Source organism: Atractosteus spatula (assembly GCF_055471065.1).
Source record: "Atractosteus spatula isolate fAtrSpa1 chromosome 10 unlocalized genomic scaffold, fAtrSpa1.hap1 SUPER_10_unloc_1, whole genome shotgun sequence".
NCBI classification, from domain to species: domain Eukaryota; kingdom Metazoa; phylum Chordata; class Actinopteri; order Semionotiformes; family Lepisosteidae; genus Atractosteus; species Atractosteus spatula.
Window position 1 is genome coordinate 3,630,049 of NW_028296612.1, and position 22,110 is coordinate 3,652,158.

Sequence of the window (22,110 nt, forward strand, 5' to 3'; positions counted from 1 at the left end):
TGAGCCTGTCTCTCAATAATAATAATACAGTGTGTGATCTCCTGTCCCAGCCTGAGGAACAGACAGTGAGCCTGTCTCTCAATAATAATAATAATACAGTGTGTGATCTCCTGTCCCAGCCTGAGGAACAGAGAGTGAGCCTGTCTCTCAATAAAAATAATACAGTGTGTGATCTCCTGTCCCAGCCTGAGGAACAGACAGTGAGCCTGTCTCTCAATAATAATAATACAGTGTGTGATCTCCTGTCCCAGCCTGAGGAACAGACAGTGAGTCCGTCTCTCAATAATAATAATACAGTGTGTGATCTCCTGTCCCAGCCTGAGGAACAGACAGTGAGTCCGTCTCTCAATAATAATAATACAGTGTGTGATCTCCTGTCCCAGCCTGAGGAACAGTGAGCCTGTCTCTCAATAATAATAATACAGTGTGTGATCTCCTGTCCCAGCCTGAGGAACAGACAGTGAGCCTGTCTCTCAATAATAATAATACAGTGTGTGATCTCCTGTCCCAGCCTGAGGAACAGACAGTGAGCCTGTCTCTCAATAATAATAATACAGTGTGTGATCTCCTGTCCCAGCCTGAGGAACAGACAGTGAGCCTGTCTCTCAATAATAATAATAATACAGTGTGTGATCTCCTGTCCCAGCCTGAGGAACAGACAGTGAGCCTGTCTCTCAATAATAATAATACAGTGTGTGATCTCCTGTCCCAGCCTGAGGAACAGACAGTGAGCCTGTCTCTCAATAATAATAATACAGTGTGTGATCTCCTGTCCCAGCCTGAGGAACAGACAGTGAGCCTGTCTCTCAATAATAATAATACAGTGTGTGATCTCCTGTCCCAGCCTGAGGAACAGACAGTGAGCCTGTCTCTCAATAATAATAATACAGTGTGTGATCTCCTGTCCCAGCCTGAGGAACAGACAGTGAGCCTGTCTCTCAATAATAATAATACAGTGTGTGATCTCCTGTCCCAGCCTGAGGAACAGTGAATCTGTCTCTCAATAATGCTCCATAAATCTATATGTAAATATTTTATGATTGTGTCTTTATTGTAAATGTCTGTAGATTTTTGTTTTATGTGAATTGTATTTGTTTTGCTTTGGCAACACTGGTTGTACTCATCAGTCATGCCAATAAAGCACCTCGAATTGAACTGAATACAGGGCACAGCTGGCCTGATGGGTAGTTAGTAGTTAATCCATCCAAGTGTCAGCCGGAGATGAGAAAATCACAGTTTGAAGATTCTCATTCTTAAAAGAAATAAGGGTATCGGCTTCAACCATAGGGCTGGGCAGCTTGTTCCACACCCCCACCCCCCTCTGTGTACAGAAGAGCCTCCTGTCCTGACTGGAGGAGCTCACCCAGCTGTGTCTGGAGAGAAGCCAGGGTATCGGCTTCAACCACAGGGCTGGGCAGCTTGTTCCCCACCCTCACCCCCCTCTGTGTACAGAAGAGCCTCCTGTTCCCAGTTCTAAATGCCCTTCAATGTAGATTTCCCTTATCTCCTCTGGCTCCTGTTTCTCTATTCATTCTACCAGAGATTCAGTTTCTTCAGCCCGTCAGTGTGTTTTCTGGAGCTTAAGGGAAGCATCGGGTTGTTCTTGCCTGGACTGATACCAGAGCAGCGATATCTTTTCTACGCAGAAGGATATGCATTAGATGTATGGATAAAAAGGGGAGATGAAAAATATAGATCTGTGCAACATTTTCTTTATAACGGGGGGACCATAACTGCACGTAGTATTTCACTGTGTAAAGAAACGCCTCCCTGGCCCAGTTTTAAAGATTCTTCTCCAGAATGACCCTTGTGAGGTGGAGAGGAGCTGCAGAATTATTTTGATCACCTTTGCTGATACCCATTTCAGTAAACATCTACGTTGTTCACCTGCCTGTTAGGACTAACACCACACACACACAGCGGTTCATCCGGACCGGGTCGGCCTGACGAGATTCAGGCCCAGAGCCGGTGGCCGCTGCCTCCCCCTGCTGGCCGGACGTGGTAGCGCCGCTTCACCACACTGAAGAAACCGAGAACGGAAGGAGAATCTCCAAGCTGTCTGGAGCGCCTGAACTCACAAGCGTCGTGCAGCCTTTCTGCGTGCCAACAAGAGCTCACGAGATTCACCTCCTTTCAGCGTGCGGGGGGGCCCGACTGATGAATCAACCAGTTGGCCAGCGGCCACATCACCCTGCAGCTGACACTGGCAGCCCCACTGGAGCCCAGCAGTGTGAGCCTGGCCAGTACCTGGAGGGGAGACTCCTGGGAGGAGAGCTGAGGCTGCTGCTGGGAGAGGGGTGAGTGGGGCCAGCAGGGGGCGCTCTCACCCTGCGGTCTGTGTGGGTCCTGATGCCCCAGTATAGTGACGGGGACACTGGACTGTAAACAGGCGCCGTCCTTTGGATGAGACGTCAAACCGAGGTCCTGACTCTCTGTGCTCATTAACAATCCCGGGGTGTCTCTGGAGAAGAGTAGGGGTGTTACCCCAGTGTCCTGGCCTAATTCCCCCCCTGGTCTTGACCCATCATGGCCTCCTAATCACCCCCCTCTCTGAACTGGCTCCATCCCAGTGGATCTCCATCCACTGGATCCCAGCTCCATCATCCAGGTGGGGCTGCACACTGGTGGTGGTGGTGGGGATCCCCATTACCTGTAAAGCGCTTTGAGTGGAGTGTCCAGAAAAGCGCTATATAAGTGTAAGACATTATTATTATTATCCCTCTGCTCTCCTCCCCACTGAGAGCTGCTGTGTGGGGGGAGAGGAGTGGAGCATCATCCAGGTGGGGTGGGGGTGGAGGGGATCCCCATTACTGTAAAGCGCTTTAAGTGGAGTGTCCAGAAAAGCGCTATAGAAGTGTAAGACATTATTATTATTATATCGCCGTCGCAAGTCCCCTCCTACGACATAGTGATATTAAAAACAGAACAACAGCGCCACCTGCTGGATTCTTAGTGTACTGCTACACCCGAACCGCCGAATAGGTCTTCCCTGTGGTTCTTGAATCCAAGTCAGTGCACAGGCGTCGCACATGAGCTACTGGTCCCCTGCAGGATGGTTCCCCGTCCTGAAGCCTCTTCTGCAGTTTTCATTCAACACCTCAATATGAGGGCTCTGGCTTTTTTATTTAAAGGAACACATCTCACAACCAGAGGAATAAAGGGTCCTTCCATTTTTTTTCTTCAATTACAGGAAAGCGGAGAAGAGCTGAAATATTCGGAAATCCAGCTCCCACCTGGATCACGGAACGGCCACTTTCTGTTGCTTTGTGACACCCCAGTTTCCCAGTGATGATCCCCAGAACCCGCTCCGCCCAGGAGGCGAGCTGAAGCGAGTTCAGCTCAGCAGACAAGAACAGCAGACTCAGAGGACGATCTAACAATTCACGTTTTATTGTGTTTCTTTAGTGCAAGTGTACCGCCACAGCTCAGAAAATGACTTTTGACAAGTGTAAATGTATCTTTGTACCCTGCAGCGATTCCTCCAAAGAGAAATGTTGGCCATTTTCAGAGTCTTTATAGCTTAACGGCGGAAACTGTTTTTCCTTATTCTCACCGTGGGATTAAAATGTACTTGTTCCTTTAGAAACGAAACATTCCAGTATCAACTATTAGAAAATCCAATGACTGCAAAAAGAATCAGCAACAAGAGAAACTACGACTCAACGCAAAGTGCTATCGTACAAAAATGCCTACACTCAGCAAGTAAATGAGGTAGGAAAAAAGTTTGTGGCACAAGAATCTTAAATGCTAGACCATAAAATAATTATTCCTTAGAATGTCCGGACTGTTAAAAGACAAAACAATAAGGACACTGATTATACATTCACACATAAAAACCGTTTAAGTGCATAACTGAAATACTGAATGCCAACAGGAAATTTCTTCAAGTAACACGTTCCTTTCTGTGCTAATTCTGAGACTCAGGCAGTGTCCATCAGTACTATCCAACCCTACCTCAAACAAAACCGTCTCATTCAATTCCAAAGGGGAGTTAAAATGAATGTGCCCCCCCTCCCACCTCCTCCGAAAGTGTCACTCCAGGGAAGCGTCGTTAATACGGAGAAGAGGAGGAACGTCTTTACACAGAGGGTGGTGGGAGTGTGGAACAAGCTACCAGCTTCTCTCCAGAGCTGGAGAAGACCCTCAGATCAATTCACTACCCTCTACCAAATAAGTCAGAATTATTTGGACTAAATGGCTCCTCGTTTGTAAGTAGAGATGAACAAAATCGCAAACATTAAAATCATGACATGACTGTTTCGTGGAAGAACAGACCTACTGTTCAATGAAGACATTAATAAATAATTAAAAGGTAACTGCTGTAGCTATCTATGACTGTTCTTAAATACCTTCACACTTCATTTCAAAGACATGCTATTTTAAACATTTACCAAATGTTTCATTAAATAAATACGGAATAATACTTCTTGTTAAACATCTCAGGTGCTGACAAAAACAAACTAAAAAAATTCAGTTTTCTCCTCCCCAGCTAGAAGAGTTTTCTTACGGCTGCCTAAAACCAGTTAGAACCCGGTTTCCCATATTCTCCAGTAGTACGTTCTCATTCCCCGATGCACTCGCCAACAGCAAATGTAACCTGTGCATTTTTTCCCTTACAAAATGGCACAGTGCATTAACACACTAGCAACACACTAGACACCCCCTCACAGACACAAGAGACACTGTACAGCGTGCACTATTGTGTTGTAGTACATGAATATCATGATATCGTTATTAATTTCTTTAGATACGCGATTCCATATTATATTCCCTATGAATCCAATTCTAAAAGTATGCTTGTTTGCTCCGGTATCGAGCGTATTCGCCGAAAAGCTTAAAACTACCACTTTTTATACACACGTTATTTCACATGTTAGTTAAAGACTTCGATGCTTAAAATGTTTAGGGAGAAATGGAATACTGGTGTGTATTTTGTTCTTTAAAGTACCGAGACCAGCCACGTACAGTTTACATACTGTAATACTGTATGTTTATGTTCTAACATTAATATCGTTTCTGGCCTTCACACGCGTTATGCTCCTATTCTTTTTATGCTCGGCTACTAAGATTTCCCTTCAGTGGTAAAATTCCATATAAAAATTCAATACTTAAACGGGCACAGTAAAGACATTAAATATACATATTCATACTGTATACAGTACAGTTTGCAGACGGTAATATGTTTATGTTCCTAAATCAAGCTCTTTTATGAGCACGTGAAAGGCACGGTGAATCGGAGAAAAGTCTCAGAAATTACTGGGCTTTGCGCGATCGGGAACAGACGCGTGACTGGATCAACGAAATGCTGTGGTGTTACTTTCACAAAGACGACCAATGGAAAAAAAGAGTGTGGACCGGGGCAATACTTTGAGTTTACAGCTTGTCCAAGGTCATTCATCATGAATACCATCAGGAACACGGGATCTTCGGTAAAGACTTGGATGGCGACAGCTCAAACAGGAGAGGTTGAGCTTCATTAGCGGGTACTATCATTCGACTTGCGGTGACGAGCGGGAATGCGGTACGAGACGAGAATAATCGGCGACTTGCGTTGCACCGCACAGTAATGCGGTACCGCCCGCTTGGTTTGAATGGAGGCGTCTGCACGTCGGCAAAATGAGCTAACTTCACCGCGGTACCGGAGAGACAATCGCTTTTACCTTTTCTTCAACCGCTGCGCAAGACGGGGAAGCAAGCTCAAGATTTTTTTTAAGGAAAAAAAAAACCCACTACAATTAACTAAAACCTCCCCCACTTCTTAGACGGAAAACGTGTGCAGTGATATCAAGATATCAAGCTGCGCCGCTTGTCAACACTGAGTCTGCAGGCGTCCTCTTCCGGAACAGGCAGCTGACCAATGAGCTTCGAGCAGCTGGTCAGGTGACGCAGGGAGCCCCCCCAGAGGATTCTGGGGAATGTAGTCCGACATTCTAGGGAATGTAGGTTGTGCTCTCGCGATGTCCCTAGGATCTAATGTGAGAAACAAGACCACACTGAGTCAATTGGGGCTGATCTGACCAAATACATTTGCAGGCCACTGAGCAAAAACGTATTATGTTGGGGTTGTTATTCACATCGATCTCATGGTCACCACCAGAACTCCTTGAGTGTAAACCAAAAGCAACTATTGCTGGCCCAATACATTTAAAGGGAAGGCACGTTATTTGTCGTTATACTTACACAGGTGCAGAGTATAGTGAAAAGTGACAACAGACAGGAACACAATAACAAAAACAGTGTAATGACATAACAGTGTAATCCAAACTGTGCAAATACGCCAGCAGAGAAAAGTGTACAAACAGGACAGAAACAGTGCAAATGTAATTCGGGAAACAGTGCAAAAAGAGTACAGTGATTAATAAATAGCACAACTAGTCCAGTTTCGGCTTATATTCAGGTGTTGTGTATGTAGTGGTGTCGGATTAGGAAGAAGTGAGGAGAGATCATGGTGTGATGGGAGGGAGAGGGGGACACACAAGTCATGACCGGGGTGAGTGGGGAGTGCATGCGCTCTCTCGTCTGTGATCTCTCTGATGTGATCCCCTGTACGCAAATCGCAGTTTAGTGACTTTTGTCAGGAATCGGGAATCTTTTCCAGTTACAAAACAGACGGAGCAGACGGAATCTGGATTATTGTGTGCAGTAACTGCAGTAACCGCGCGATCTGCACGGATCTCCTACTGTACCTCGTTGCTGATGTGAAACAGGTGATCTCTCACAGGCGTCAAGTTGTGGACCGCGACACGCTCAGCTTTTAAAAGTCACACACATACACACACACGAGGTCTCGACACTGGTTCGCTCGCGTTCCGCCCCACGCGTGTCCGAGAGCGGAAACGACACGGTCTTTCCTGTGCCGGCTGAGCCTGAACGCTTCAAACACGTTTCCTCAAGGTGATCTTATAAAGAAAAAGAGCGTCTCTGTATTTTTATATTTCCATTGTATGTCTCGCCTTTTGATTCTGTACGTTTCTAACAGAATGTAAATAAAAAAGGAATTCAACTTTAATAGAGGGAGCAGTGATAGACCATTCACGTGTGTGGATAAAATATTTAGCCACAACAATAAACAGATTAATGATACAAACATGTCCTTTATCCCAATCAGATCTCACAAATTCACCCACAGTCACAGAAACGCGCCAGGTCCTTGTCATGCATCGCGTTGTGTGTGTGTGTGATGTCCCCAGCCTGTGTAAGGATGTATCTGTGTGTGTGATGCACAAAGACACAGTTGTGGACTTCCTGTGACCAGAGAGACAGGCCAGCAGCCTTCACACCTGTGTGAAGTCCTTGCTGTGGTTTTGAACTCAGCTCGCTGAAGTTCCGGTGGGGGGGGAGATCAGGTCTGACTTGTGTGAAGATTCACCCCAAGAGCTCCTGCACGCTGCGTACTCCAGCCCCGTTTGAGCCGCTGGGATCTGGTTTTACTGAGCTTTTCTGCGAATGCACGACCCCCACCACCAAAGGGCGTCGGAGCAGTTCGGGGGTCCGGACGGCGCAGCTCCCTGGTTGCTCTGTCCCGTCGAAGGCCGGCGTCCGGACTCAACTGCGCGACCCGCCAACGGTGGAAAAAAACTCCCTTTTATTGGGGGGGAGGGGGACGGCCAGCCAGAGGAAACGAGACGTCGTCGTCTCTGGTGGTCTGAAGCCCAGCCACCGCCCTGGACTAACTGCCCCTGGACCGGGAGGAGATGGACGCGCCGGCGGCGGCGAGAGTCGCGCTGGTCTTCCTCACCCGTGAGTAGGCGAGCGTCTCCGTCAACTGCGCCTCTTCGGGGTTCATGCACGGCCGGACCGGACCGGACCGGAGCGACGTTGCGCGCCAAAACGCCCCGTACGTGCGGCGCTCAGGCCGCTTGGCGGGCCGCGCTGGGGCCGAGGGCGCTGTTTTGGATTCGCTGTGCGGCGGAAGCGACTCTGATGAGCAAAATCGTGTTTTATTTCTGTTCTCTTCTTGATAAGCGGGGCATCCTCGCTCCTGAAACAGCAACGGGGCGTGAAACGTGTTTCCCTCTTAGTTCTGGGTACCAGTCGCGAACCGGTACTTCATAAGGCCAGCAGTCTGAAATAAACCGGTCCTCTGTAACTGTCCTGTTAGCGAGCAGTGTAGCCGGCCGGATCTGAAATCAGCCCGCCAGCCCCGTCCTGCCGGTGTCTGAAAAGGACTGACGCGAGTTTCCTGTCTCAGATGTCTGCATGACGCGGGGCATCGGGGCCGAACCGGCCGCGGTCGTGGAGCTGCGGGTCCGAGCCGGAGACACGGTCACCCTGCCCTGCGGCATCAGGCACCTGAAGGAGACGCTGTGGATGATACAGCGGCCCCTGGAGATGCCGCTCATCGCCGCCGTCGGTCAGGTCAGCGGCTCCCAGGTCAACAAGGAGGTGGAAGAGGGGTACCGGTCTCGCCTCTCCCTCGTCCTCGAACCCTCGACCCTCTCCGTCAGCCTGACGCTCGCCAACCTGACGGAGTCCGACCGGGCGCTGTACTACTGCGCCGACAGAGTCGGCGGGCGGCTGAGCTTCGGAAACGGGACGCAGCTCGTCTTCCCCGGTGAGCCCCAGCCACCGCCCCTCAGCGCGGATCGCTCTGTCCTCAGCTCTCTGATCCGTTTTGCGGGCAAGAATACAATCGTTCATCTGCCGTCAGCCCTCCGGGAGAGCAGTACGCTGTGCTGAGGTCGGCTTTATGCAGTAGATTTACAGTTTCCCCCTAATTTCAACGACCAACCCCACCTTTTCTTTACCGTACGATGTCTTGGGCTCCTGTCAGCGTGAGATACATAGAAGGACATTTAAAACAGCAAACTGGAGGCTCTTCTGTACACAGAGGGGGGCGGGGGTGGGGAACAAGCTGCCCAGCCATGTGGTTGAAGCCGATACCCTGGCTTCTCTCCAGACACAGCTGGGTGAGCTCCTCCAGTCAGGACAGGGGGCTCTTCTGTACACAGAGGGTGGTGGGGGTGGGGAACAAGCTGCCCAGCCCTGTGGTTGAAGCCAATACTCTGGCACAAAGGGGTTTCATTAGAGAGGTTCCCAGTCTGGGGCTCTTCTCCCCCGCGCTCGGTGAGGTGATCCAGACACAGTCCCGGTCCCCTGAGGGCTGTTTCCTTGTCTGTCGCAGGAGGAGGCCCGGAGCGTTCCCCACCCGTTCACCTCCAGCTGTCCTGCCTGCTCGTCCTGCTGTCGGCTCTGCCTCTGAGCGCCCTGGTGTCCTCTTGCTGCGCCTACTGCCTGTTCGCGAGAGACGGTACGGCCGCTCGGCCCTGCTGGACAGGACCGTGTCCAGCTCCGTGCACTGTGAATCATGACTGGACCTCTCGCACCAGGAACAGGGATCCTACCTGTGAGAGCTGGTGTTCGTTCTGCCAGCTGCTGTGTCCTGATCTTCCTAACCCCCTGCTGCAACGTCTCCCTACAGCTCCGGAGCTGTGTGACGCCTGTCGGAAGAGATCGAGGGCAAGACGGCAGCCCAGCATTCTGGTAATTCAGACGTTACACTTTCTAGATCACAAGACAGCAGCATAACGAATCGCAAAATCTAAAGGGCAGCCGTGCTGGGGTTCTGGGTTCAATGATGGTCCTGGGGTGCTGTCTGTGTGGAGTCTGCATGTTCCCTTCATGTTGGTGTGGGTGTCCTCCAGGAGCTCCAGTTTCCTCCCACAGTCCAGAGACAGGCTGGAGGGCTCATGGTAGGAAAACTGGCTCTAGTGTGTGTGTGTGTCCTGCTGTCCTGTCCAGGGTGTGTGAGTGTGTCCTGTGATGGACTGGTGTCCTCTCCAGGGTGTGTGAGTGTGTCCTGTGATGGACTGGTGTCCTGTCCAGGGTGTGTGAGTGTGTGTGTGTCCTGTCCAGGGTGTGTGAGTGTGTGTGTATCCTGTGATGGACTGTTGTCCTGTCCAGGGTGTGTGAGAGAGTGAGTGTGTGTGTGTCCTGTGATGTACTGCTGTCCTGTCCAGGGTGTGTGAGTGAATGTGTGTGTGTCCTGCTGTCCTGTCCAGGGTGTGTGAGTGTGTCCTGTGATGGACTGGTGTCCTGTCCAGGGTGTGTGAGTGTGTGTGTGTCCTGTCCAGGGTGTGTGAGTGTGTGTGTATCCTGTGATGGACTGTTGTCCTGTCCAGGGTGTGTGAGTGAGTGTGTGTGTGTCCTCTGATGGACTGGTGTCCTGTCCAGGGTGTGTGAGTGAGTGTGTGTGTGTGTCCTGTGCTGGACTGGTGTCCTGTCCAGGGTGTGTGAGTGTGTGTGTGTGTCCTGTGATGGACTGGTGTCCTGTCCAGGGGGTGTGAGTGTGTGTGTGTGTCCTGTGATGGACTGGTGTCCTGTCCAGGGTGTGTGAGTGTGTGTGTGTCCTGTGATGGACTGCTGTCCTGTCCAGGGTGTGTGAACATGACACCAGCAGGGGGAGCTCAGGACAGGCTGCAGAGGGGCTGAGCTGAGCTGGCCTCTCACTCCTGGTTTCCCTGTGGTATCGTCCCCCCCCCTGCAGGCGGCGACAGGCGATCAGACGCAGTACGAAAACGTCGACGTGACCGTGCCCCCGGCCGCCCCCAGGAACAGAGACGTCCGCAGGACGAGGCCCGTCTAGTCTCTCCTCGGGGCTGCAGTCCGGCCGGAAACGAAGAGAGAGCGCTCCTCGTGCTCCATTATCCCACCCGACCCGAAGCCACAGGGATCGGCTCCGCGGACCGCAGGCACAGAGCTCCCTCTGTCCTCCGTGTGCCTCAGCCCTGTGTTTGTTTCGACTGGAGACAGCATGTACGAGCCACGCGTGTGAGCCGAAATAAACACAGGCCGTGCCCAGCTGCGTGTGCCCACCTTGTTCTCCGCAGACACGCCAGCCCGGCCCTCTCCTCCCCCTCGGGAAACCAGGCCGAGGGAGATCGCGGGCGGAGAGAGTCCCCACGCTGCTGTGACCGCGCACAGTGGACACAGCCAACACCAGAGACACTGGGGGGCTCCTCGGCTGGGGGTCTGCGCTGAAAGAGCCGCGATTCGTCCTGCTGGGCGCGAATCAGGCCGGAGGCTCTGAGCAACTTCTGGAAACGCAGGGTGAAGAGGCAGGGGGGAGACGGGGGGGCTCGGCCCGCAGAGGGGACAGAGAGTCTGTGTAGGCTGGCAGGAAGGGGCGGGGGGGGCCTGCGCTGGTGTAGGTGTATGTGGGCCAACAGGAAGTAGAGTAAGACAGCGACACAGCACTGGCCTCAGCCCTGAGCAGGTCGCTGTGCCGCAGGGGCAGGGAGGGTGGAGCTCGTTCTCGGAGGTCCAGACAGAACGTCCCAGCCGGAGGCCTGACAGGACAGGAAGTGTGTGTGTGTCCTGTCCAGAGTGTGTGTGTGTGTGTGTGTGTGTGTCCTGGATCATGACAAGGAACAACCGAGTTCGATACAGCTGCCCATTCAGGACCAGGAGACAGGAGACCCCTGCTGTAGACACAGCGCCCCCAGCAGGACCAGGAGACAGGAGACCCCCGCTTGACTTTAGGGTCATGCCGCCCTCTAGTGGGCCGGAACAGAAATTGCTACTCTGAGAGAATGCAGAAATAAAAACATGGCAGGATCTTTCAGGACATTTTAAAGACCACATCTGTGAGGCTACAGATCAGCATCTTTACACACAGTAAGAGCCGAGACAGAAGGGAGTGTAGATGGAAAGTCAACAAAACAATCGCTTAACAGGACTTCTTTACTCTAAAACTGACTGTAATGATCACTGAGAGAGGTGAAGGATCAGACCTGAGGCCTGCAGTCAGTGTCTTCGCCCAGTAGGAGCCGAGACAGGTCCAAGTGGAGATGATGTGAAGATCTGACCAGCGTCTCCACTTCCCAGCCTGAGCTGGCAGGAACCCAGACTGGAACCAGCAGGGTATTTACTCAGCGTGATCTCCCCCTGACAGCCTGAACTGGCCCTCTCCCTGGAGCCTGAGGTCACTCTGAGCTGGCAGGAACCCAGACTGGTCCTGGGCTGTAGAGTCACTACCAGCAGGGTAATTACTCAGCGTGATCTCCCCCTGACAGCCTGAACTGCCCCTCTCCCTGGAGCCTGAGGTCACTCTGAGCCGACAGCTGGACTGTACCTGAACATTCAGAAACTGGGACAGGACCTTCCCAGAGGACTTCATGGCTACTAGGAGCCAATCAGAGACACACACACCTGGATATAAAAAAGTAGTTTTATTTATTATAAATTGCTAAAACACAGATTTTGAAGAGATCAGCATTAGTAAAAACAATACTTGAACTGTATTGCCATATGTAACCGGTGCTGGTACAATGGAATTCTTACTTACAGAAAGTCTCTCGATTGTAAAACAAGTGTAAAAAAATACAATTTTATATGCAACTTTTTATATAAAAATCATATATTTACAGAAGACTAAAACAAACAAATATACAATATATTGTAATATACAATAAAGTGTAATATATTGGCGTAATCAAATGCTACTTTAATTTCACATTTCTTTAAAATAAAATGAAAGCAAAAGAGTGTTTTTTTAAGTTAAATTTTTTAAAACAAGTGGATTAAAAAGTTAAATTAGAAACTATTCAGTGCAGTCCTAAGTCCTGCTCCTACTGCAGTGTAACTTTCAAGTTTGGCAGCAGCACATGAAGGTGTCCTGAGGGCAGGTTTTTGTCCAGATGCATCTTTACAGATCCAGCGCTGAGGGGCTCCGTCAGCAGGGCTGTGCCCAGTGGAACCAGCAGATGGAAGGTCCTAGTCAGTACCCAGGAGCTGCCACTAGGGGGCGGCAGAGTGTCAGGGCTGAAGATCAGGCTGGTGGAGGTGAGGAAGAGCTCTGTGGGTCCAGGGGGTCTCTCTCTGATCAGTCTGTACCCCCAGTACAGCAGGAGAGCTGGGAGTCCCTTCACCTTGACAAGAGGAGTGATCTCCCCACTGTGACGTCAGCAGCTCTCGTCCTGGGCTTGGCAGGGTCTCAGTGCCTGCGTCTTTGAAATGTACACAAGCTGTGAGGGAATAAAAACTTCGTTCAATTGCACTGAAATGTGGAAGGAGCTCATGTTTACTGTGCAAAGGCCGGTCTGGCTTCCTGCACTGTCTGACGGGGATGTCCGACAGCTGCACCAGTAACTTGGCCGGCTACACTGGCTGTGATGGTCAGGTCACTGATCTCCTCCATCAGACAGCAGAGCCTCTTCCAGACTCGACTGGTCTTCAGGGTCAGCTGGGGTCGACCCTCCACTGAGCTCCTGGACTGTCGATTCTTCTTCACCTGCAGGAGGCAGCTCACCATCATCCTCCTCAGATGGATATCCTGAGTCTCTCCTCTGCTCTGGGTCTTTCACAATAACTGTGCCTGAAGGGATTCCTGCAGTAACACTGGGAGAACTGGATCCACCGGGAACTGGAGCAGATTGGTTCACCACTGGGACAATCTCACGTCCTGGACCATCGTCTTCCTCAATGCGCAGGAACACAGCATCACTGAGCCTCTCAGATCCCTCAAGGATTCCATTTTCTTTATGGATATTAATGTTGTTGCTTTCAGCTGGTATCATGCTTCTCTCCTCTCTCATCTTCCACCAGTTCTTACAGCAAACAGCACCCAGTCCAGCACCCATCAGCACAGCCACTATCGCAGTGATGACTGCAACACTCACAGGCCATGACACCCTCCTCATCTCTGAAAACACAAGAGCAGAGACAGTCACACAGAGAGCAAACCTACAACAGCAAGAAGGAAAAGAAAAACTATCCAGCAGCCGCTGTGTGAGAGAGTGTTCTTGCTGCCCAGTTTCACATCCCAGCTCAGAGCCCGAGAAACACCAGGAGAGGAGCTGGAAAACTGCCATCTCTGAAACACCAGCTGACACACTGGACCTGTGTGATCGGCTTCAAACCACAGGAGAAAATCAGCACTGAAACAGCTCAAGTACTGTTTCTTCATAAGCAGGTAAGTTCAGGTGGAGATCAGTTTAACTCAGTTTGTCCTGTGATGAAGACTCACCTCCCCCAGTGACAGTGACGATCGCAGTGCTGATGGTGTTTCCCTGAAGGTCCCTCACTGTGTAGCTCCCCTGATCAGCTGGTGTGAGGGAGCGCAGTGTCAGAGAGCCGTCCTGCACCCACACTCTCTGCTCGTACCCGGGGCCGGGGAGCCCTGCGCTGCTCAGTAAGACTCTGGGAGACTGGGCAGATCCTGCAGGATCAAACAGCACCTCCACTGGAGCAGCAGTGTGGAGAGGGAGAGTCAGACTGTCTCCAGACTGCAGGGTGAGGACTTCTGATCGAGCTGAAATTCGAGGAAAGGAGCAGAGTGTGAGAATGATGCAGACAGCAATTCATCAGCTGTAAAGACTGCACTCACTCAGAGGAGACAGTATTAATCACATTTAAGTCTGGAGATTGAAGATAGTTTCATAACAGCAACACTGATTTTAAGTTTTGTTTAATTTAAAATATTAAATTACTATAATTGCAACAATATCAGAAAATCAATACCTAATCACATTTAGCTCCTATTGACCCCACACATCAGGACTGACACTGGTGAAAGAGTCACACTGTGCACGTTCCCCACTGGAACCCCACTCTCACCTCCCACAGTGACGTGGACAGTGCTGATGGGGTTCCCCTGGGAGTCCTGCACTGTGTAAGTGCCCCCGTCTTCAGCTCTCACACTGGAGATCTTCAGCACCTGGTCTTGAACCTTCAGCCTGCTGGAGTCTGGGGTCACAGTGCTGTCGAGCACAGAGCAAAGCCTGCGAGACTCTCCTCCCTCAGGCCTGAACCACAGCTCTACAGCCTGCTGTGTGCGCAGAGGGACACTGAGGGGGTCTCCCCAGGAGAGACTGATGTTGTCCTCGTGTCCTGCAGGAAGACATTGACAAGTGATCAGTCAGCAACACCAGGCAAGTCACATGGTCTTCTCCCAAAATTCCCTGTCTGTTCTGAAGAGAGAATTCAGTCATATACCCCTCAACATCGTCTGAGTTGAGCCCTGGCTAAAATTCACCAAGGGTCCTGATCTGGGGTTTGGGATGAAGGAGAAGGAAGATAAATGATAAACAGAAGATGCTGGTGCACCCTGGAGAACTGAGAGAGAAAACAGCTGTAGGTCAGGTTAGTCGACACGAGTCAGGAATCACTACACTGTAAACACCCGCTTCCCTCAAACTGCTCGGATCACAAGGGAGAGAAAGGAGATTACCTAGAACTGTGAGCTGCACATCTCCAAGGAACTTCCTGTCGCTGTTTTCATCCACAAATCGACACTCGTAGATATCTTGATCCGAGAACATCACGTTATGAAGGATCAGGGAGAAATCTCCATCTCTCATCCTCTCTCTGGACAGCTCAGCTCTGTTCTCGAACCCTGGGTAAGTGCGGTTTAGCCCTCTGTTAAACTCCAGCACATGGCGGTCAGCTGTCTCCCACTGGATAATCTTCTTCTCCTCAGGAATGTGTCTGTAGGAGCTCCCATCACAGGGCAGAGCGACTGTGTCCCCATACAGCCCAGACACAGGGAGGAGAGCAGAGCACACTGGGAGACAGAGGACAGAGACAGAGAGACACTTCAGCTCCCTTAAAACACACAACAGTGAGACACAGCTCTCTGGAGGTGACTGTACCTGCTTGTGGACAGCATTTCTTCACAGGCGAACGAACGACAACTCTGATCTCTTACCTTGAGAGCAAAACACCGTCAGGACAACACCCAGGACCGTCATGATGAGGGACCTGCAGTAAGATTGCAATGTGAGAGAGGCAATTCAAGCTGAAAAGAAAACCAGTGTCCACTGTGGTTTAAATAACCAGTTAGGAAAAATACAAAGTAAGAATGTTCTTTGTCAGATGATGAAAAGACACCAGGATCCAGCTACAAGGAGCACAGTAACTTGAACACATACAATGTAAAATGTTCTTTCACACTAGAACAGCAAGAGAAACATGCACACATTTTCACTTACAGTGCCTTGCACAAGTATCCAGACCCTTTAAAAGTTTACTAATGTTGCTGGATTACAAAAGACATCTTTTCCAGTCAGTGTTTGGACTGCAAACAGTCTGCATTTAAAGATAAAACCAGTTATCTGCTGACAAATATCGTCACGTCAAAACCTGAAATACAGCGCTTGCAGGAGTATTCAGACCCCACTCATTAATATTCGGTGGACCGACCTTTTACCACAACAACAGCTTTAAGTCCTTTAGGGTACAGTAGGTGTCTGCCAGTTTACCACACTGGTTAGGAGTGAGCTCCGGCAGTATGACCGAGCTCTCACAATCTGGAGTACCAGATAGACTTCACGCAGTGATCTCACCCAGAACACTGCGCTGATACGACAGTTTCACGGAATAATCTTCTCACCTGAAGAGCTTTCAGATGAAAGCTACTCCTTGATAAAACGCTTACTAAACTCGCTCCGCTTTGATGGAAGACGAATTTCGCCTAAGTGTGAACTAACCGGGGACAGAGGAGCAACAGCTCTTGGATCTCTCCCCCGCTCGTAACAGTGTAAAATAAGTTTAACGCTGGTACAGCTGGGCCCTGCTTACCGCAGAACAATAGGGGGCTTCTTATCTTGTTGCGATTGCATGTGTAACCTTGTCTAAAGGGGAGCCGGGTTTTAGAACTGGGTACAGCTGCTCACAGCGGCCTTTACGAACTACAACTCCCATGAACGCACTGGGCAACTTCCGTCTTTCATAGGCGAGTGGGAGGGGGGGCAGTCACTCACTGCCGAGGAGAGGAGCTCCTTTCTAAAGTTTATTTTCTAGAAAATTAGAAAAGGCCATGTCGTCTTCCCTGGTCTCAAACTTGTACTATAACTTTACACGCTTAAACAACAGAATGGTCTCTCATATTACTACAACACACTTTTCACCCAGCGACTCGACACGACTCGCAAACGAGGGTCGGTCTTCGTCTGTGACAACCCGCAGCCCCTGAAAATACACTTTAAAACAAATCTACACGCTTAATCCTTAAACTGGAGCGGTGACCGCGGTAAACGAAACTCCAGACCTTTTAAAAAAGAAGCTCATTACTTCGGGTTTACGGCTCTTACCTACGAAATCAGACAAACACCTCGGGGGGTTTGCAGAGATGTGTACAGGTCGGGGTACAGCAGGCTGGTAGAGAGGCGCTATTCTACTTAGCGAGATGTCTGGAGAGTCCAGGTCCATTCTCAAGGGCCCCAGTCATCCCAGTCACAAACTGGTTTCCCTTCTACCGACCCGTAAACGGTACTGAAGCATCCGGTCCAAGTCCGACAGACTCCGGGACAGCTTCCACCTCCAGGCAGTCAGACTGCTGAACAGCCAGCCTGCGGCTCCTTCAGCTCATCCCCCGTCCTGGCTACACGGACACACCGCTGTCACTGTACTGGGCACAACTGCACCACTGGGACACCATGGACTGCACACACCCTGGACACATCGCAGCTCGACTCATGTCGAGTTTTATTCCGTTTCTATTACACCTATCATCATGTAACCTTATTTTCGTAACCTCAATTGTGTGATTTTTGTGTTTTTGCGATTCTTGTGAGCTCGCAGAAAAGACACTTCATTGCCAGCAGCTACTGCTGCACGCTGTCTTGTGGTGCGTTTGAGAGAAACTTTGATTTACTTTGATTCATTCCCCTCCCCTGGTTGGTTACTCGTGTAAAACACTGGGAATCTCCTTCGCTGAAGTTCTGCACCCTGACAGACCTCGACTCGCCTTCCTGAGCCCAGAGACCGGCCGGGTACTGGAGTACTGGGGTACTGGAGTCAGACACTGTGACTGTGTCACTGAACAGACACACTGGACTGTAACAACCTCAAGGGGAGGAGCCAGCTGGGAACATTGACTACCCCCCTCCCTAGACTAGCCAATCACAATGTAGTTTCAATGTGGGAACAGGACGCGCCCACCAATCAGCTTCCAGGCTTAAGAAAGGGGAGGGGCGGTGGTACAATAGGAGCGGTTTGCACGTCACTGTACAGAGGACACTGCGCTACCGACTGAATTCGCTCTGTTTTCAAGTCCGTGTGCTTTTTTAATTTTATTCTTTAATTTAACGATGGCTCTTACATAGTTTGCCGCTGGTTTTTTTTAAATATATGGACTTAATGGCGATGCTCGTCTCTCTATCTCCCATATGGACTTAATGGCGATGCTCGTCTCTATCTCTCTCTTATGGACTTAATGGCGATGTTCGTCTCCCTCTCTCTCCTATGGACTTAATGGCGATGTTCGTCTCTCCCTCTGAAAACAAAAGCGTAATCGCTGTGCTTCACTAAGCAGGTACGTTTGTCGAACTGGCTTCCTCCTCTTTATTTTCAGGAGAGGCGGGCGGGGAGGGGGGCCGTGTGGCTCATCTGTCAAGATATTCATGCTTTACCTGCCTGTAAAGTATTTTTACCCCTTTGGGTTTCTTCAGTGTGATTCTTTTTTTTTTATAAAAGAAAACGAGGAAGGAAGCCAACGGCCGTGGTTTCGAGTTCAGTCAGCGTCACGTGGTGGGGTCCTGGAGCGCTCATTGGCTGAGCGGCGGAGGGGGCGGTAGTTGTTATTGTTCTTGTTTCGAGCTCAGTCGGTCGCCATGACGGCACCTCCCCGCCGCCATTTTGTCAAAGGGAAGGTTTACGCCTGTGCTGAATTCGCTATGTTAAAATTGTGAAAACTAAAAGCTATACTTCTTACACATTTCCACTGTATCTCTTGCCTTTTGATTCTTTAAATTTCTAATAGAATTTAAATAAAAAAGGAATTAAACTTTAAAAGCATGAATAGAGGGAGCAGTATTAGACAATTTAGATTTGTTGGTTAAGTACCTGTCGATTTAACAGGATAAAAATCTGTGAGCAATCTTAAATGAAATGTTTTTAACTTCATTTGTAAGACCATATTTATCAGGAATTGATCACACTAATTTCCTATTTCTAAACATAGCATTCCAAAAGGAGATACAAGAGGGTATATCACGACTTGCACAAGTTCCTAATATAATCATTATTGTATTTTTATATCTATTTCATCCAACAATAAATTATTAAATTATCAGAAGATAATCTATTGGCAAGGCCGAGACTACCTCTAAACAGCCTCATCACTTTCTCGGGAACAGTATCAAAGACCATAGCGTGTTCTCGGAGAGTAATAGGAATCTTATTTTCCATCAGCTCAGTAAACAATCTGCCCTCTTCATGTAACAGTTGGGCCACTAGACAGCTGGTGAGCCGGCTCGCCCAACCCGCAATGGTGGTGCGTTACATGCGTTTTCATTTCCAAGAGAGGCTGTACCGGGAGCTTGACATGATTCAGAGTTTAATAATAAAGGAAACGTTGATGTTGAGGTCTCTGGCGTTACGGGTTTTAAAAACTGCATTTTCTTTTAATTAGGAAACATGTCTTTGTTTAACACGGGCGACGTGATCAGAGCTGCGCCTGGTTAGCAGGAAACCACAGTAGAAGTAAAAATCAGATTGGAGACTTTGTGGACATGTAATACGGATTAAACCCCAGCGGCTTCTTTTTGATTGCTGTGTAGCTTGTACAAAACCTGGCCCTTTCCTTTAAAAATCGGATTTAAATTCCATTTAGACACGCAGAAACAAAACCGGTAAATACTAAAACACAAAGTGTCTATAGATGAGTTTTCCTTGAGTTCTGAGACCACCTCCCCCGTTTAAACTTCAAGTTCTTCACAAACCTTTTCCAGCTTTAAAAGGTTACTTACCGCAGACGTGAAGAACAGACGGGGGGGAAAATAACCGGAAAGGAGAGCCCAGATTGTTCTTGTTCTGGAGTGAGAGCCGTGACCCGCTCTGTCTCTCTCCCTCTCTGGACGGGTCGCGGCGGTGCTGCTGGCAGGTCACGGTGACGAGGGGAGAAATACAGCGCCGTGTCTGAGTCCACAAGTCTGAGTCCCCGTGTCCGTCCTCACCGAACCAGCCCTCGGTACAACATGTCTGTGTGCTTTCGGCTCCGACAGGCAGCACATAAATTAAAGCATCTGACTCGTGCGGTTTACGGAAATATAGAGGGTTCAGTCACGCCTACAGCACGAATGAACCAATGAACACCTGCAAGAGACTGAGCACTGTCCACCACCATCCAGTCAGATAACTTCTACAGCAGCAGCTGGTGTCTCATTCCGCGGATGTGTTGCTGCAGCGTATGTTATCATACAAAATAATTCATCGGCTTTACCCAGTTAAGACTCCTGTTACCCAGCGATCTAAAACCAATATAGACGACCGATGTGTTTTTTGTGACGATAGCCCTGAAAGTATTCGGCACGTGTTTGGGTTGTGTCCCGGGGTAAACATTTCCTGGACTAAGTTGCGGACTTGTATTAAAACAGAAACCCATATTGATAATTGTTGTGATGGAAAAAGATGTTAGGTGAAGTTTCAGCCCCATCGAAAACAATATTAAATTGTCGTTTGTAATAAATTTAATTATTATAACGGCACGTTATTATATACATAAAATGAGGTGGTCCGGGAAGACCCCTGTGTTGGAGCAGTTTAAAATGGATGTAAGGGGGTATTTGCAGACTATTTGAAAGTGCAAAGATCTGAAAGCGGTGCGGACATCATTCTTATTTAATGTGTTTAATCTTCTTTCGGAACTTGAATTGATGTAGTACTATGCACCCCTGACGACCTTTCTGTCTTGAACTGTTATATGTGCTCTTGTTTGTATTGTAATCTTTGTTCTTTTGTTAAGCATAAGAAAGCAGTGTGTATTAATGTTGGACAGGGCAAAAGAGCAGCGCAGGAGGATAAAGATCTGGAGGAGCTCTTTCTCTTCCTCTGAGCATGTGTCTGTACCTTGTGTGGTGAGGCTCCAGTGGAAGGTGTTGTTCCAGCGAGGAGGAAGCTGGGCTCCCCCACAGACAGCCCACACAGTGACCCCTCCAGCTTCTGACTGCTGCTGCTCTGCTCCCCGGGATCTGGAGCTGCCTGCTCAGCTGTCACTTTGCCCCCCGATGTGTTTGACTCAACATCACGACCCCCCCCCCCCCCACAGCTGTCCCTGTTCGTGCAGCTGACAGCAGCTCCCAGTGTGGGACTGGACTGGGAGATACCACCTGCACCTTCCACTGGGGCCTCTGCAAATCCTGAGTTATTTTATAACACTCTTGTGGGATATTAGGGTATTATTAATGAGGTACATTAGTTTTTAGTGGAGATGTTTTAATTGCAGGAAGCAGCTGGATGAGGTCATCAGATCAGTTAACTGCTCACTACTGGACCAGACTGGTCAGGTGGCCTCTGCCTCTCGGTCTCTGGTCTTGTGTTGGTTTGGGTGGTGATACCTCACATTACCAAATACATTTCAGGGTTTCCCAGCTGTTTCTGACCCTGGGCTTTTCTCTGTTTTGCAGGTGTCATGGTGTCCCAGGACAGGCTGGGAGGAGGTGACTGTGGCTGCGCTGACCGCTGAGCTCCTGGCCCAGGAGAGCAGGCCTGTCCAGCAGTGGACAGGAGGAAGACCGCTGAGCTCCTGGCCCAGGAGAGGAGGCCCGTCCAGCGGTGGACAGGAGGAAGACCGCTGAGCTCCTGGCCCAGGAGAGCAGGCCTGTCCAGCAGTGGACAGGAGGAAGACCGCTGAGCTCCTGGCCCAGGAGAGCAGGCCTGTCCAGCGGTGGACAGGAGGAAGACCGCTGAGCTCCTGGCCCAGGAGAGCAGGCCTGTCCAGCAGTGGACAGGAGGAAGACCGCTGAGCTCCTGGCCCAGGAGAGGAGGCCTGTCCAGCAGTGGACAGGAGGAAGACCGCTGAGCTCCTGGCCCAGGAGAGGAGGCCTGTCCAGCAGTGGACAGGAGGAAGACTCCGGGTTGCAGCTGTTGTAGCGCAGGTGAGGAAGGTGAGAGTGTAGAGAGGAATGAAAGTGCTTTGTATTTCACGATGCTTTCCAGCTCTGAATAAAGTTTTCAGAAAACCTTTCATGTGTTCGTGTTCATTAAGTTATTTCTGAAATTTGGAATCTAACCAGATGCCCATGGGTCACTATAAATAGCACTGGGGCCCAGGTTTCAATTGTGAGTGTGTGTCCCCGCTGGGGTGACATTTTACACACACACACACACAACACACACACACACACACACACAGGCCAATCACAATGTAGTTCAATGTGGAACAGGAGGCTT

At 49.7% G+C, this 22,110-nt stretch overlaps 2 protein-coding genes and 1 long non-coding RNA gene across 3 annotated transcripts; 2 read left to right on the forward strand and 1 right to left on the reverse strand.

The window, feature by feature from the left end:
• Positions 1-7,694: 7,694 nt before the first annotated feature.
• Positions 7,695-10,585, forward strand: LOC148813472 (uncharacterized). The gene is made up of 5 exons (XM_088908265.1): positions 7,695-7,740; positions 8,192-8,554; positions 9,125-9,250; positions 9,422-9,483; positions 10,487-10,585. Exons 1-5 carry the CDS (start codon positions 7,695-7,697, stop codon positions 10,583-10,585), a joined length of 696 nt encoding a protein of 231 aa, XP_088764391.1.
• Positions 10,586-12,150: 1,565 nt separating this feature from the next.
• Positions 12,151-20,623, reverse strand: LOC148813473 (uncharacterized). Its single transcript, XM_088908235.1, has 6 exons — positions 19,689-20,623; positions 15,647-15,699; positions 15,170-15,502; positions 14,557-14,829; positions 13,967-14,251; positions 12,151-13,642 (listed from the first exon to the last, which is right to left on the reverse strand). Exons 2-6 carry the CDS (start codon positions 15,687-15,689, stop codon positions 13,122-13,124), a joined length of 1,455 nt encoding a protein of 484 aa, XP_088764361.1. The 5' UTR covers positions 15,690-15,699; positions 19,689-20,623; the 3' UTR covers positions 12,151-13,121.
• LOC148813474 (uncharacterized) lies at positions 17,907-21,901 on the forward strand. The gene is made up of 2 exons (XR_016086222.1): positions 17,907-18,253; positions 21,345-21,901. It is a non-coding gene; the product is annotated as an uncharacterized LOC148813474 (long non-coding RNA).
• Positions 21,902-22,110: the final 209 nt, after the last annotated feature.